The sequence below is a fragment of the Rutidosis leptorrhynchoides genome, chromosome 1, assembly GCF_046630445.1.
Source record: "Rutidosis leptorrhynchoides isolate AG116_Rl617_1_P2 chromosome 1, CSIRO_AGI_Rlap_v1, whole genome shotgun sequence".
NCBI lineage: Eukaryota > Viridiplantae > Streptophyta > Magnoliopsida > Asterales > Asteraceae > Rutidosis > Rutidosis leptorrhynchoides.
The window spans coordinates 593334575-593350596 of record NC_092333.1 but is presented as its reverse complement, the minus strand read 5'-3'; the positions used below and the strand labels follow the sequence as shown (position 1 = coordinate 593350596).

At 34.9% G+C, this 16022-nt stretch overlaps 1 protein-coding gene and 1 long non-coding RNA gene across 3 annotated transcripts; one reads left to right on the top strand and one right to left on the bottom strand.

Annotated features, from left to right (window-relative positions):
- Positions 1 to 4409: 4409 nt before the first annotated feature.
- LOC139883595 (nudix hydrolase 20, chloroplastic-like) lies at positions 4410 to 8716 on the top strand. 2 transcript variants are annotated; one of them, XM_071867757.1, is made up of 9 exons: positions 4410 to 4845; positions 5109 to 5173; positions 5541 to 5724; positions 5862 to 5942; positions 6795 to 6920; positions 7505 to 7584; positions 7997 to 8112; positions 8203 to 8323; positions 8454 to 8716. In XM_071867757.1, exons 1-9 carry the CDS (start codon positions 4534 to 4536, stop codon positions 8521 to 8523), a joined length of 1155 nt encoding a protein of 384 aa, XP_071723858.1. In that variant the 5' UTR covers positions 4410 to 4533; the 3' UTR covers positions 8524 to 8716. The 2 variants fall into 2 exon arrangements, with proteins under 2 accessions (XP_071723858.1, XP_071723864.1); XM_071867763.1 differs by lacking the exon at positions 8454 to 8716 and having other exon boundaries at positions 7983 to 8112.
- A 150-nt stretch (positions 8717 to 8866) lies between these two features.
- Positions 8867 to 11570, bottom strand: LOC139883612 (uncharacterized). Its single transcript, XR_011771852.1, has 3 exons — positions 11320 to 11570; positions 8982 to 9138; positions 8867 to 8895 (listed from the first exon to the last, which is right to left on the bottom strand). It is a non-coding gene; the product is annotated as an uncharacterized lncRNA (long non-coding RNA).
- Between the last annotated feature and the right edge of the window lie 4452 nt (positions 11571 to 16022).

The window sequence follows — 16022 nt, the reverse complement described above, 5'->3', positions numbered from 1 at the left end:
GATATTACTTCTATTACGTGAACCTGCAACACCATTGATTTACCACTATCACTTCGATTTCGATTCGTTAAATGAAGGAGGTAATACTGTGGTAATAATTATGATATTGTTTCGATAGAAAGGATAATTTGATGATAAAAAAAAAAGAGATAAATAAGTTATGTAAGGTTATGATTTTATGAAAGATAGTAAGATGATGATGATGGGAAATATTAAGTGATAATGAACGATGATTATGATTACGAATATGAGGCAAAGTTGATCGTGATTATAACGATATCATGGTGACGATGAGAAGGGATACAATGAAGTACAATATTGATGGGTATAATGAAACAGAAAACGAGTTAAGAGAAATTAAAAGATAATTAAAACAGAAAACTATGAAGTAGAACGTTGATTAGGGGTGTTCTCTGTTAAGCGAGAGGTCTTGGGTTCGAGCCCGGGCATGAGCAGTTAATCTTTTTGGAGCCTCTTCTAGTGAGGTAGTCATTATTATTATTATTATTATTATTATTATTATTATTATTATTATTATTATTATTATTATTATTATTATTATTATTATTATTATTATTATTATTATTATCATATCATTATTAGGAATATAAGTATTATTATTATTATCATTATTATTATTATTATCATCTTTATTATTACTAGAATAATTATTGTTATTATTATCATTTTTATTATTAAAATTATTTTAATTATTATTATCAATATTATTATCATTATAAGTATTATTACCATAATTACTATTATTATCATTATTAGGTATATTTACTAATATTATAAAATAATACAACTTTTTATTATTATTAATATTATTTTATCAAATGATTTTTGGTTATATAACACTATAACTAATACACATAAGATATATATATTAACATTTTATTATAAATACTACTTATTTACTTAAAGTACATAAAATAGAAATATTTAAAGTAGTTATTAATGAAACACATAATTTATTCAAATAATAATTATATCATTAATAATATATAAATTTGTTCGATTTCAATTATATGTGTTAATATATACATAAATGATATAGGTTGAATCCGAGGCCAACCTTGTATTGTTCAATATCGTCATAAGTATTTTTACTACAAAATACATTAGGTGAGTTTCATTTGATTCCCTTTTACTCTTTACATTTTTGGGACTGAGAATACATGCGCTATTTTTACAACTGCTTTATTAAATGCTTTTGAAATATATTTGTGAACTGCGAATACAAGAATTGCTTTTATAAATGTTTGACGAGATAGACACAAGCAAAACATTCCTCGAATGAATTATTATGCAGACAGAAGTTCTGCGGATTTTTATTGAATTATGTGGACATGATAATTGCCACCATTGAATTATGTGGACATGATAATTGCCACCATTGAATTATGTGGACATGATAATTGCCACCAAATGAAAAGTGAATGTTATGTATCGAGAGAATGATTTTATACACATGTTATGTGTATGTTATTTTTGTGCACAAGATATGTGTACGGTTACTAAGATTTATGAAAGATGATTTCGTACACGAGAAAGGTGTACTGTATTTAAAAGATATCGCATGTACATTACAGGTGGGTATAGGATTCGGGCCCATTTGTACCATGCAGGATTTAAAACTTGTGGTCTATCAAAATGATGAATTTTATTGTTTTATGATAAACTTATGAACTCACCAACCTTTTGGTTGACACTTGAAAGCATGTTTATTCTCAGGTATGAAAGAAACATTCCGCTGTGCATTTGCTCATTTAAAAGACATTATTTGGAGTCGATCATCGTAATGGAACCAGATGTTGGTGACTTCGTCCAGATGGATTAGGACGGGTCTCTACACATTAGTCACAATAATAGCCTCCATTGGCCACCGACCGCCACCAGCAGCAACCATGGCCTGCCAGTAGCAGCCTGCAGCAACCGAGCAGCCATAAAACAACTAACAACCATCAACAAATCATCAGACCTAACCTCAGCCTCCAACAGCCGCCTTCAGCCGCCATCGGTCGCCGACCATTGCCAGACATCGCTAGCAGCTGCCAGCAACCGCTAGCAACCATTAACAGCCGTCAAAAGCATAGGCACCGGAGCACCTATATACACACCTCAGGCGATACAAAAAGTTATCCTCCAAAAATCCAGCACCCAACTACGGTGGCCATAGAGTTCCGACAAGAACTCGCCGCCTACGACAACCTAGAAAAGGTAACGGCGTGAGAAACAACAACCCATAAAACCCAGGCCAAAACCTCCCAAAACCGATCACCCAACAAACATCACCCCGTAAACCAAACCGGGTCACAGATTCGATGAAAATCCACCGGATCGCTGCCTGCTTTCCGGCAAAGAGGACAGAGAAGATAATAGAGGTGCGCACGCCATCGGGAAGTTAAGGTAGAAGCAGTACACTTATTCACCTACGAAAAGAAACACAAAGAAGGCCGGGCCACCGGTGAGGTGCCGGTGGTCGGAAGGATGAGCTACACCGAAGACAATAAACCTGGAGGACTATGAATCACATGAAAAAAAAGATCGGAGATGGAGGATGTAGCGCGACTGCAGAGATGAAAAACCCTAGATCTAAAAACTGTACGGAGAGCAAAAAGAGTTTTAGAGAGAGAGTTATTTGTGAGTTTTTCTCAAATCTTGTTACAAAGTATTATTAAATAAAATGTTACCCTATTTAGTAAAAATTATATTTGATTAGAATAAAAGATTAGTAAATGAACTCAGGAACTCGGTATTGTTGTTTAACTGGTTGGGATTATTGAATGAATGTTTGACATGTTTGATGATAAACATTTTGACCTCAAAGGAGATGGAATAGACTCTCTATAATAGGCGTTATCCACTTAAATTACCTTAGACATTTTTTAGACTATTTTTATTCATGACACCTGTTATACAATCATATTGTGCTACATCAGCTTCATCTTCAGCAACTTCTTTCTATCACTTGACTCATCACACTCCATTAGTATCCATGATACCTGTCATACAAGCACATTGACCCAACATTTATTATTTTATTATTATTATTATTATTATTATTATTATTATTATTATTATTATTATTATTATTATTATTATTATTATTATTATTATTATTATTATTATTATTATTTTTATTTATTTAAACAAATATATTTTTTATTTGATAAAACGGCTAGTTTATTCATCTTCAACTATAAATACTCCAACTATCTATAAATACATGCCGGCGGGTAATCTTTCTCCAGCCCACAAAATGCACGCCCATTTTTTTCGGTTATCATATTGTGTAAGATCACACAAGTATACATAATACTTTGAATTTTGCTTATATAGAATTGTGTTGCCGGATTTTTAATAATTGCAAATCGACCTTGAAGTATACCGAAAGTTCGTGCAATATATTTTCTTGCGGACTCTTGGAATCTTTTAAATTTGTTTGGCTTTGGATCTAGGGTACTTTTAAACGATTTAACTAGACTTGCCCATTTTGGATAAATTCCATCGGTCAAATAATACCCTCTAGAAAATTGTAACCCATTCACCGTATAGTTACACAGAGGTAATCGATAATAATGCGTTAAATAAATCCGACTAATTTAGTACGTTTTTGTCGTTGTTTGAACCTGTGGGACCAAAAAAAGAATGCAAATCCATGTATCATACGAGGCCACTACCTCTAACATTATTGTTGGGTAACCATGATCACCTCGTGTATATTGCCATTTACAAGCAATTAGACTATTTCTCCAACCCAATGCATGCAATCGATACTCCCTAAGATACCCGGGGAATCATGTATTTCTTCATGTTTTGAAATTAAACGTTGGACATCATGTGCATTTGGTCTTCTCATGTACTCGGGCGAATATAAGTGTATGACACTTTTGCAAAAGTTTTCCAAACGTTTATAAGATTTTGTTTCACCCATATGTAAATATTCTTCAAAAATTTCGGGCACAACACCATACGCTAATTGTCGTATGGCGGACGCACATTTTTGAAAACATTAAAACCATATAAACCGGTTGCATTTGGTGAAAATAACTATTATAATCAGGAATAGGTTCTTGATTAAAATTAATTATACCTCGACATATCCGGATAAACAAAGACTTGCTTATACGGAAGCGTCTCCGGAAACGATCCTCAGGGAAGGCGGGTGTGTCGGAAAAATAATCATCGAACAATTGTTTAGTGGTTCCTTCTCCATCTTTGGGGAAATGCCTTCTAGAAGCTCTAGGTATAGATACAACTTCATCTTCGACTACATCTTTTTCTAAAAAACTGGTAAATTCGAGTACTTGAAGTGAATTATAGGCTTCTTCACAATTTTCATTGTCGTGATCCATTCTGGAACGTTTAATACAATTCTATTCTATTTATTTTAAAGAGTTTAAGTGGTGAACTTTTCACAATTGTTTATGTATTATAGTTGAACTTTTCACTTTTCGTTTTTGCAAAGTTAAAGTAAAATTGTAGTTTTACTATACTTTGCGGCTGGTAGGTGAAAACAATCACAGTATGTCAATCGCCGCCAGTACCATCACCTCCGGCCACCACTATCATCATCATTCGCATCACCAAATCAATACTAACTTATTAAATTCATCATTTCCAGTTATGATTCCAAATAGACTCAAATTAGCACCACTTTCTATCACTCTCAATCGTAATTACGTTGTTCCACCTATTTCATCAACTACAAATACTACTACTAATTCAATTGAAAATAGTACCACAAATTTCACTTGGAACGATGTTTTTCAAATTTCTCAATTATCATCGGATCTTACTGGATTCTTTCACAAGATTAATTCATGTAACCGTGGCTTGGTATGTAATTTCTTTGATTAATTTTTTTAAATTATTAGTCAGTATTTTAATTTTAGTTAAATAATTAATTATTAAATAATAATAGTAGATATGCTGTTACAGTTAATAATAGAATTTGTTATATTTGCCAGAAGTTTGTTGGTGTTTAAGCTTATTGAAATCTATTTTTGAAGTAAAATTCAAATGATTAAGTAAAAGTTTTTCAAGTAATTATGTGTTTAAATATTAATGTAAACCCTAAATACTGCAGAAATTGACTGCAGGAAAGGCGTGGTGATTTCATTCCATTTGTCATTGAGGACCATGTTGTTGGCTATGTTCACAATGGGTTAGGCTCTTACTGAACTTAATCGTTCGATACATCATCAATCTTTTGATTCCATTTTCAGTTAGTTTTAAGCATTACAATTTCAGATTATATCATTAGTTTAGAAGCAAGACTGTATATCGGCATGTTGGCAGTTAAGATAGGTTCCATCACACTGCAACTGTTAAGAATTATATCGTGAATTTTTAGTTTTATCCACAATAAGATTAGCCTTAAAATGGTAATATAGTGTTCTTTCATAGCTTATGTCGTCTGCTAGGTTCTTTCATATATAATGTCGTCTGCTAGCAAGTGTGGACTGAAGTTATTGCTACTAGAACGAAAACAAATGGATCTTGAAAATGTACAAATTTTAAACATTGTGCAGCTTTGTTGACCACTTGAGCAACTTTAAGGATGTTTTCACTTGCATCAAAGATAATTCATATGGTAGTCAATCAGGCCATGTTACACTACAGTCTGGGCTGAAAACACCCGAATCTAGGACTGAGGCGCTTGGACATGTGATTAAGTACTTAGGTGAACGAGTAATTCCAGGCATACGAAATGAGGTACATCTTTTAATATCATTTATGATTATGGCTAGAATCTATGCTTTTGGTGATGTTAATTGTTAAATAGATGCAGACGTATTTGGTTGCTAACATAGTTTTGTAGTCATGGCTTATTATTGTTTAACTTAGTGCAGTTATACCCCGTAACTTCATCTTATGGAGGAAAAGTTTATTTCTCATTGGAACGTGCAGCTGCACCTTACTTTGGGATAAAGGTATGTCACTCAAATCTTTCTCAAAATATTAGAATATAGGACTCATTAATATTAATTAACTCATATAAGGAATATGCTTAAAGAGAGAAGACTGAAATGAACTGAATTTTTTTTAATACAAATGATTAATTGCCGACTTGACTGACTCTTAGAGTCTAAAGTAAATTTTCAGGCAGGATTTAAAACCCATGGAAATTTGATTTTACCATTTTCATGGCGTCTCAATTTTATTTTTTAATTTGATTTTATTTTTTCAAAAACTTTTTCCTACTTATTGGCCGGAGGTCCACTCGGAAGCAATCTCTCTATCCGTCGAATAGAGAGAGGGATGACTTTCTCTACTTTTGAGAGTGTTTCACTCTGGGTGGAGAAATGACTTGTCTTTATTTTCGGATAGGGGAAGGATTGTCTACATCTCACCTCCCCATACACCACTTATGTGGTATTGTGTTTTGTTGTTGTTGTTGTTGTTGGTGATTAATAATCAGAATATAATTTCTGTATGACGATTTTCTTTAGTACAAAACTTTGAGTCTTAAGCCTGAATGATGAAGGGACACTCCTATTTGTGGTTAAGTATGAATTGGCTAGGTCTGCAGTCAATTCATAAGATTCTACTTGCGATTTGCAGAGTAAAATGTAATTTAAACCGGGCTTGACCAAAGCCTGGGTCAGTTCCGGAACCTAACCTTGAACCAAACAAAAACTGGGGGTGGGTGGGTGTCGATGCAAATAAGAACGGGTACCGATTTCCTAACTTTTGATTACATGTTCCAAGTCAACCTATTTTTGAAAATATAGACAAATTGTCGACTTTTAAGCTCTTCGTGCTCGTCTAATTTCTTATGTTAGGCATATGGAATTCACATGAACGGGTATGTTGAAAAAGATGGGAAAAAACATTTGTGGATTGCAAAGAGAAGTGAAACGAAACCCACCTACCCAGGAATGCTTGACCATCTTGTTGCTGGAGGACTGGTACGATTTTCTTCTTTTAACATTTAAATCTCAATAGACCTATCATTTGACATCAAGTTTGCTAACGCCTTAAATGGTTCTTTTTCTGATTTATGATGTATTTGTATTCAAAAGACTTGCTATGTTATCACTTAAAGGTGACAAACTTATAAGCATATTCACTTGGGCTAGAAGCCTAAAACTTACTCCCATTTGGACTTGTTCTTAGTGATGGAGTATAGTATTTGGTTAACTGGTAGAAACATTTTTAAACATTACATGACAGGTATTACGATAAGAGGTGAGAGTGGCTTTTGAACCCAGGCTTCCTCTGCCATCTTAAAAACATCTTACTTCACAATGTGAAACCAACTCAACTAGTTATGATTGATGTAAGCTTACTTAAAATTTTAAATATACTACCACCAACTCAAATTTGTGGGGGGCCACAGCCCCTCCCTGACCTCACGAAGTTCCATTTGTTCTGACCTATTGCCACCTTTAGTTATCATGATCTCTCTTCAGGTCAATTAGGTGGTTGCATTTCATGATTAGTTTCATTTTGTGTTGGATTATCTGTAAATGAGTACAATTTTCTAGTACAGCCACATGGGATCACATGTGAGGAGAATGTGGTGAAAGAATGTGAGGAAGAGGCGGGAATACCTAGTTCCATTTCTAGAAGGTAACTTTCTGTTCTTCGTTGAACTATCATCTCACACTAAAGATGGTCAAAAATGGGGGCAGATAAGATGGATTTGGTAACAGATCAAAACAAGTAATCTTAGATGCCAATTTTTATCTGAGATACCTTTTCTTATTGTGTTAGTATGTCTTAACACACTTTGGGCGGCTTTTGACCTAATTATTTTTTTAGCTCAGTCCTTTGAAGCATTGAAGATAAAACAGTCTTAATGACCCATTCTAAGTAAATGGGTTGAAACTGTAACCTCTATCAGATACGATTTCCGTGAACCATGAGCCACATACTAGAAACTGAAACCTTATAAAAAGATCAGCTTTTACTTAAGACAATTGTTTGCTATGCTTGTCTTTTTGGCACCTTTGTAATTTAACTGGCAGAAACCTGTCTTCAGAGCTACACCAGTTGGTGCTGTTTCGTACATGGACATTGATGATTTTAGATTCAAGAGAGATGTTTTATTCTGTTACGATCTGAAGCTTCCTGAAACTTTTGTTCCCTCGAATCAGGGTAAGATTATGATAATGACTCTCATATGTCCAATTGGCATGTTCAAGCACTGTTTGACATCCTACAACTTTGAATGCGTGTGAATTACAGATGGAGAAGTGGGGAGCTTTAAACTAGTACCTGTAACACTTGTTGCTGAGGTCATTCGAAATACAGAGTTCTTCAAAGCAAATTGCAATCTTGTTATCATTGATTTCCTTTTCCGACATGGGTATGAACTATGTTGAGATCTCCTTTTACATCCCAGTTTCTTTTTTTTTAAGATCGCCGTTTTCATAAAAAAAAAGACGAAGTTATGTTGTGATTGGAATCTCGGTTTTTCTATCAACTATATATTGTAGGTACATTAAACCCGAAGACGCTGGGTACTTGAAGCTACTCCAAAGCTTGAGAAGTGGAGATTGTTCCTAAATGTATCGACCTCAGCTAACAAATGAAACAAACTCGCCAATACTCCTTTTTATATGATTTTATAAAGAAAGCCTTACAAAGCATATGTATTAAGTTACAGTGTTCACCTTGAATTTGTTTTAATACAACATTTGTGCTTAAAACATTCATACTGCCCTGTATTCATTTTCTTCCCTTCAAGTTAACTCTCTCTTTCCACATTTCAAATTCTCATACCACAATGAGGCATACTTCTTCAATCTGATCGCAGCAAGTCTGCTATCCCTTCTTCTTGGCTGTGAAGAAGCATGAGAGTCATCACACCATAATGAGGTCAATTGGGTTACTATTTAATATCATAATATTGGTTGAAGTTGGTCTAATTTGGTCATGCTGAGTTGATCAGTTTTACTTTAGACATTCGATAATCAGTAATGTGTCATATATGAGTGAAAAGGTAAAAAGAAGTTTATGCTAACCTTTGGCACTCTCTTTGTCCTTCTATGCACAGAGTTCTTCAATTTATCTGGGTGCGACACATGTAAGGGATTTTGTAAAGTCGTCATTGCAGGTTCGAAGTATTTTACTGCCAAAACTTGGTTGTCAAAGTCTTTGCAACCATCTTCATCTTACAGTCTGCAAAAAAAAAAGAGAGCTCTTTTTCTCTCTTAAAATCTCTATTAAAAGAACCAACCCTTGTGGTTCAGTGGTTCACCCCTTTGCACTTCCCTTTGCACTTGTGTATTGGGATGGGGGTGGGGAGGTCTCAAGTTCGAGTCTCTCCCCTTAAAATTATTCGTGGGATTAATTTCCTGAAAGCCGAATTGCCCCGGAGAAGGCTTTACCGACCCGTATTCAGGACCCAGGTCCGACCGCCTGCCCCTCGGGATGGTATAAGGTTCGGATCCCTGTAATGCGGTTCGGGTTTCCTGCCCGAAAGTGCGTGTGTGCATGGCAAATGAGAGTATTCGATGCCAATAACTTGCCTTTCAAAAAAAAAAAATCTCTATTAAAAAAATGAACATTTCCTATCCAGTTAGTTCATATATTTCAAAGCCAAAACTGAAGGCATCATGACTTTAATGAGAAGGCACGTGTGTGTCACGTAGACTTAAAAGAGAACAATTATCCTGTTATGCATAAAGCCAATCAACATCAATAAAACTTCAAAATTTGCAAAAACATATAAAAAAAAAAAATTAGCACCAACTACCAAAAGAATAGTTACATTCTTACCTACAGCAAATAGAAACGATACAACCAACACATCCAATTCAAAACTGAACAAAAACCATACATTTGAATCCCCTAAGAGTAAGAAAGTACTGCCTATTACCTACCAGCTCGGTTTTGAAATCAGAAACAGGCACAAAATCGATATCAGTTGTGCTCATTGATAATTGAAAAGTGAACATAACTAAGAATACTATCGAGACGCGAATGCAGCCATGCAGGTCTGTCAATCTTAGATAAAGCCATGAAATGCAACATAATTAAGCCATCAAATCACATCTTGGAACAGGAAACAATGCATTACAGAGAAGTTATAAATGCTAGCAGTGGAAATAATAAAGCCTATGAGTCATAACTCATTCCATGTGACCATATCAACATGAAACAAAAATCGCCATACCGTATTAGAAAGTAGTTGATGACCTTTGAAAAAGTAAAACAACTTTCACGGACAATGAGGAAGAAGATAAAGCATACCTAAAAGAGTGTCACATACAACAAGCTCAACAACAACAACAAAACCCAATACCACAATGAGTGGTGTATGGGAGAGGTGAAATGTAGACAATCATTCCCCTATCCGGGAATAATGACAAGTCATTTCTCCACTCAGAGTGGAAACACTCTCAAAAATAGAGAAATTCATGAAATTCATCCCTCTCTTTATTCGACGGATAGAGAGATTGCTTCCGAGAGGACCCAATAAGTAGGAAAAAAATATAAAAAAATAAAAATAAAATTGAGATTCCATGAAAATGGTAAAATCAAATTTCCATGGGTTTTAAATCCTGCCTGAAACTTATTTAGGCTCTAAGAGCTAATAGTGTAGATCCTTGATCATTAAACTCGTTCTATGTCTCAAATCATTTACCATTAAGGGCTGCCATGTCTTTCGACAGTAACCCTTTTAATTCAAGCTCAACAGATAGCATCGAAAACCCACGAATCCCAAATAATTCAGGCAGCAGGAAGAGCCGAAAGGGTTGTTGATCCTAGAATCAAAGCAATCACCTTTCAAGGCTCACTTCACTTACCGTGATTTGTGTCGCCATGTCCAAAGACAGTAGCATAAATCAAATCCATTATCAAAATACCATGCTCATTTGAGCAGATTACCATAAAAAGTGTGATTGATTCTTAAAATCGGAAAATCACTTAAAAAGCTTAATCCTTTGCCATTTAACATGCTGTCATGGACAATGATGGTAACAGGTTAACTTAAATCATTAAGCTGCCATGTCATACGACGGTAGCTTAATAACCGATTACCTTAATGATCTGATTATTCTCTGCCAATGAATTCTTAAGACAAGGTCAAATGAATGATTGTCACAAGAAGGGGCAATAGAGAACTCATAATCATCAAAAATCAAGCTACCATGTCAAAAACGACGGCAACTCAAATCAGGCCTCAAAATCACCGGACACCAAGCAACAAAGATTAGTTGTGGTTGCCATGATGATTTTATTACGGTTTTAAAACAAAGAAAGAGTGGAATTGCAGCCGTGGGTAACCAAGAAGCTACCAACAACGGCGACCACCACCAACCATCAATATTTCACGGCGACCATAAGTGTGATTACCTGGCACCGAAAGGAGAAAAGAAAACAGAGGCATGAACGACGGCGAAGGAAACTGCAAGTGACGGGCTACCATTGGCGGCTGAACCACCAAAACCGAATTAGGGTTTGGAGGTGTTACTGCTCCCAATATCTAACAAGGTAAGTTCTCCAGAACCTTTTCCTTCTTGTTTAAAAATTGTAGTCCTAATAAGATAAGAAACAAGATGGACTTGGGGAATGAAAAACTCAGTCACGAGATAAGCTTGGAAAGAAACAAGCTGTGTCACGAGATGAATATGGGGAAAAGAAAAAGGGAACATGAACGATTGGGAGAAATAGGGTGGATGACCGTATCCCTAGGGGAGGTCAGTCAAGTGGGAACGGATCCAATGACCACAAAATTGGGTCAACTAAATCAAACCACGAAATTGGGCCAGATAAGGATAAGCCCACTAACCAAATCATGTCCAATGGTGACCAGGCTAAAGGGGTTGATGGGCCGAGTGAAATTAAAATAACAAGTGGGGGTTGTGATAATAAACCTTATAAATCAAAAAAGGATGGTCAAGTTATTTTTGGTTTTGAAAAATCCCATTTTTCAACTTCTTTGATTAAAAGATCTTTCAAATCAAATAGATTAAATATTTCATGATGAAGAATTAAACGTAACAACCGGTCCAATTCTAGTTGAACAATAAAAGGGATATAATTTCCATTGGTTGACCAATTATTACAAAAACAGCTTCTTAAGGAATAAGCTTTTCTTTTAAAATAGTAAATACTAATACTAATAGGTAACCCCTTACAGCTAAACTCTTGTCATTTTCAAAATTATAAGTTCAATCGGTCAAGAGGGAAGGGTAATAACTCTTGTTTTTAAGAAATGTCATATAAAAAAAAATGTCAGTCACAAAACCTTTGGGCTGTGAGAAGTAGGACCTTAAGTTAATTTCCAAAAATAACTCTTTATTTTTAAATGAATACAAACAATTTATTGTTTAGAAAAAGGAGGTTTAAAAAAAAATTGTATACTAATGATGTTCAAAGTTTTTTATTTACTATGAAAAAGGAGATTTGATTTGTGTCTAAAACACGTTTTTTTCCAAAGGAGTATATCAATCGGCCCCTAATTTTTTTTTTTTTTTTTTTTTTTTTGGTGTTTATCTAAATCTCAAACTCTTTAATTTAAAGTATATATTTTCTATTAACCTTTGGTTGACGTGTTTTGAAAGATATATGAAAAGTAAAGAATGTTTCGACATCTCAAAAATGAGGAGTTAAATTGATCAAAAAGACAATTCTTTGATTAATGTTAAAATATTCTCTTAAAGAAGTTCCAAATATTTCTGGAAATTTTGAGTCAAAACCGCGAACAAGTACAACTTAAACCGAAAATGAAGGGTTGTTGACTTAAAAAGTGGGGCGGTTTGAAACCTCGTCAATACTTGAATTTAACGATCTTTAAACTTAATAAATCCTAACACACAAGTGAGGGGGGTTTGAAACCTCGTCAATACTTGAATTTAACGATCTTTAAACTTAATAAATCCTAACACACAAGTGAGGGGGAGTTTGATCCTAACACCATTGTGTGTTGGTGGCAAAAGAATTGAGATAACGAAGTTACTAATCCTTGCCTTTATGATTTTTTCGATACATATCCAACACACGGGTGAGGAGGAGTTTGATTCTAGCGTCACCGTGAGTTGATTACCGGAGCATCTAAAGGAATAACTCAAGACACTTCAGCATTTAACAAACAATAAAAGATTAAGAAGATGCGGCATGAAGCTACTCAAAGAAGAAACATCAATGCTAAGTCAAAGTGGCAATCCACTTTGACTTCATAATACTCAAGACGAACCAAACAAGGTCCAAGATTGGATTGGGTTTATGTCTTGAGACTGAACAATCCTTGACGAACCAAACAAAGTTCAAGATGAATTGGGTTCATGTCAGGGATCAAAAACTTAAATACTTCCAAGCAAACCAAACAAGGTTCAAGAGAAACTAGGTTCATGTTTGGAAGATGAATATACTAGACGAACCACTAAAGGTTCAAGATTGACAGGGTTCATGTCTAGAAAATTGAATATTACTTGGCAAACCAGTGAAGGTTCAAGATTGAACTGGGTTCATGTCAGGAGCTTGATACTCGAGACCAACCAAATAAAAGTTCAAGTTGAGTTGGGTTCATGTCGGGTGAACCAATGAAGGTTTAATTTGAGCTTGGTTTAAGTTGGAAACTCAAGAAGATGGTTTTTTTGGCGAACCTCAAAGGTTCAAGTCGAGAATTAACTAAACATGACTTTCAAGACAGATGAAGAAGTTTAAGTCATGAATCGACTTGAACAAAATTGAAGACTAGTTTGTGATTATTCTTGCAAAACTAGTCAACGAAAGTCTCCTCAACGGCGTATTGGGCAAGTTGAATTGTGGAAAAACCACTGTTCAACTTGAGGGGAAGTGTTAGAATGAAACAAATCAACAAAAGACAAATTACCAAATGTGGTAATTTGACTCTAGGATCAGAGAAAGAGCTTCTCATCATTTCCACATTTGTTGGAAGTCACATGTCAACCCAAGACAATTACTAGCAGCCAATATAACGGATCCAAAACAAGCAAAGACAAACCGCATTTCCCAAATTGTAATCAAGGGGTTCCAAAATGAGATTTTGAGCCTAACCTCTAATAGAAATAGCTTTTAGCTTAGTTTTTCATATAAAAAGGCTTCAATAGCCATTTGTAAAATAATACAATCTGTATCAAAAACCTACTAAGTAAAAATGTAGTCTTTAAAGTCTATTTTTTCTAATTTCTTAGTTCATAACAAATCAGCAAATATTCAATCCAAACTCAACAAACAATTTACATATTCCCGCATATCAATCTTAACAGATTTGACCACTACCCAACCCACCCACCTAACCATTTGCACCACTAGTTACTTATTTGATCATAATAGTAAAGAAGTATAGACAAATTACAAACCTTGCTAAGTATCACGCCAAGGTTCAGCTGTTACCACTTCCAAATTATCAAAATCGAATGCATCCCGGCAAAGATCTTGGGCAGGGAGTAGTTGATGGCCTGTGACAAAGTAAATAACTTCACGGTTAATGAGGAATAAAATAAAGCTTACTTAAAAAATTCAGAGGACCATTTGAAGTGACGAGAATGCGACCATTAGTTATCTGGATCTAATAGGGAGCTTGAAAAGGTATGAATTCACTCATATTCGTGTTTGATTTATTGCTTTGAGCATAATCGATGATGAATGTATATGTATATAGCGTGTATATGTATCTGAATTGTATGATGATGATCTTGCTGTTATTAATCTGATATAATTAAGATGAGTTGTTGATGATAAACAACTAAGAGTTGCAATTCATAGATCAAGGTTGTTACATGAGGTTGGGAGTACTTGTGATGTGTGTGTTTCAAAGGTGAGAGTGTTGATGATCAAATGGTGCAAGGGTTAATGAATCTAGGTGTGGTAATGGTATTTATATTTCATACCATCACCACTTACATCACAAATGCATAATGCGAATACATCATATTTTTAGACCTAATATTCTCCCTCCTTGATATATACTGTGAAAACCTTTGAAGTCTCGAACTCTCCCCCTTGAATAGGCGTAGATAATAGGCATAGTTGTTGACTTGTAATGGAGAAACTTCTTCTTTTGGAAGATTCTCCGTTGTTGGCTATTGATGTAGTTGTTGGCTATGTCTTGATCACAATGCAAACCACATTTTGGTTCTAACAATTTTCTGCCCTTGGTGTGTATTGTTCATATACGTCTTTATTGAAGTGAGAGGAGTGAAGGAAAGAGCGTGTTTCATGACTTTCTTTAGCTCCCCTTGAATGATGAATCATCTCGCTCCCCCTCAATTGGACATAGGGGGTTAATAGTGTTGTTGTTGGAGATTTGATGCGGAAGTTTGTGTGGTAGGTATCTCGATTTTCATTGTCATTGTTTTTTGTGTACAATTTGTAGGTACAGTCGATGTGATTAATTGATCTTGCATTCCATCGAGGTTAGATATCAGTTTGTAAAGGTGTTGGTTTAGCATGACTCACATGGTGTGGCTTAAAGGAATGTAACTCTTTGGATGAGTACTTGAATGATTTTGAAGGTGTTTTAACAAACAGTGTTTTTCTTGAGATGACAGATGATATTCCTGAACTTGATTGCTTCGATTTATTAGAAAATCATGTGTGTTGATCATGAAATCCGATGAGTTCCCCATATTTTCCATAAGTAGGTTGAAGAAATGTTTGATTAAGTTTGATTTGGTAACGGGAATATACTCGTTGTCCATGGGAAACAGATTTGATAGGTTGATTAACCTTAAGGATCTCTGTTAATGGAACCTTCTTTTCGACCGTAGGAGAAGAACATTTTGATTCGAAAATTTGTGGCTCATTGTACAACGGGATTTCAACTTGTATACCCATCAACACCATTGTTGGTTTTGGAGTTGGTGTCAATTTAACATCTAACTCATGTTGCAAATCAAAATTACGTTTTTCAAAGACATCTGTTAACATCCGGTTAAGAATTTGAACATGATCAAAATCAGTGCGAAGTTTTAGAATGGGCTTTGAATCGTAATCACGTTTGGACTTGAGATGACTATTTTCTGCTTGATGAGTCTGAACTGCCTTATTTTCTTCTAGGAGATGAATAATCTTCTCTTTGTGCTTATACA

What these genes read in the sequence shown, in the direction of transcription:
- LOC139883595 (XM_071867757.1), top strand. Translation starts at nt 4,534, where the DNA reads ATGTCAATCGCCGCCAGTACCATCACCTCCGGCCACCACTATCATCAT. An exon ending in GTTGGCTATGTTCACAATGG is followed by an intron (nt 5,174 to 5,540) that starts GTTAGGCTCTTA and finishes AACATTGTGCAG; the next exon opens with CTTTGTTGACCACTTGAGCA. An exon ending in CACCTTACTTTGGGATAAAG is followed by an intron (nt 5,943 to 6,794) that starts GTATGTCACTCA and finishes TTCTTATGTTAG; the next exon opens with GCATATGGAATTCACATGAA.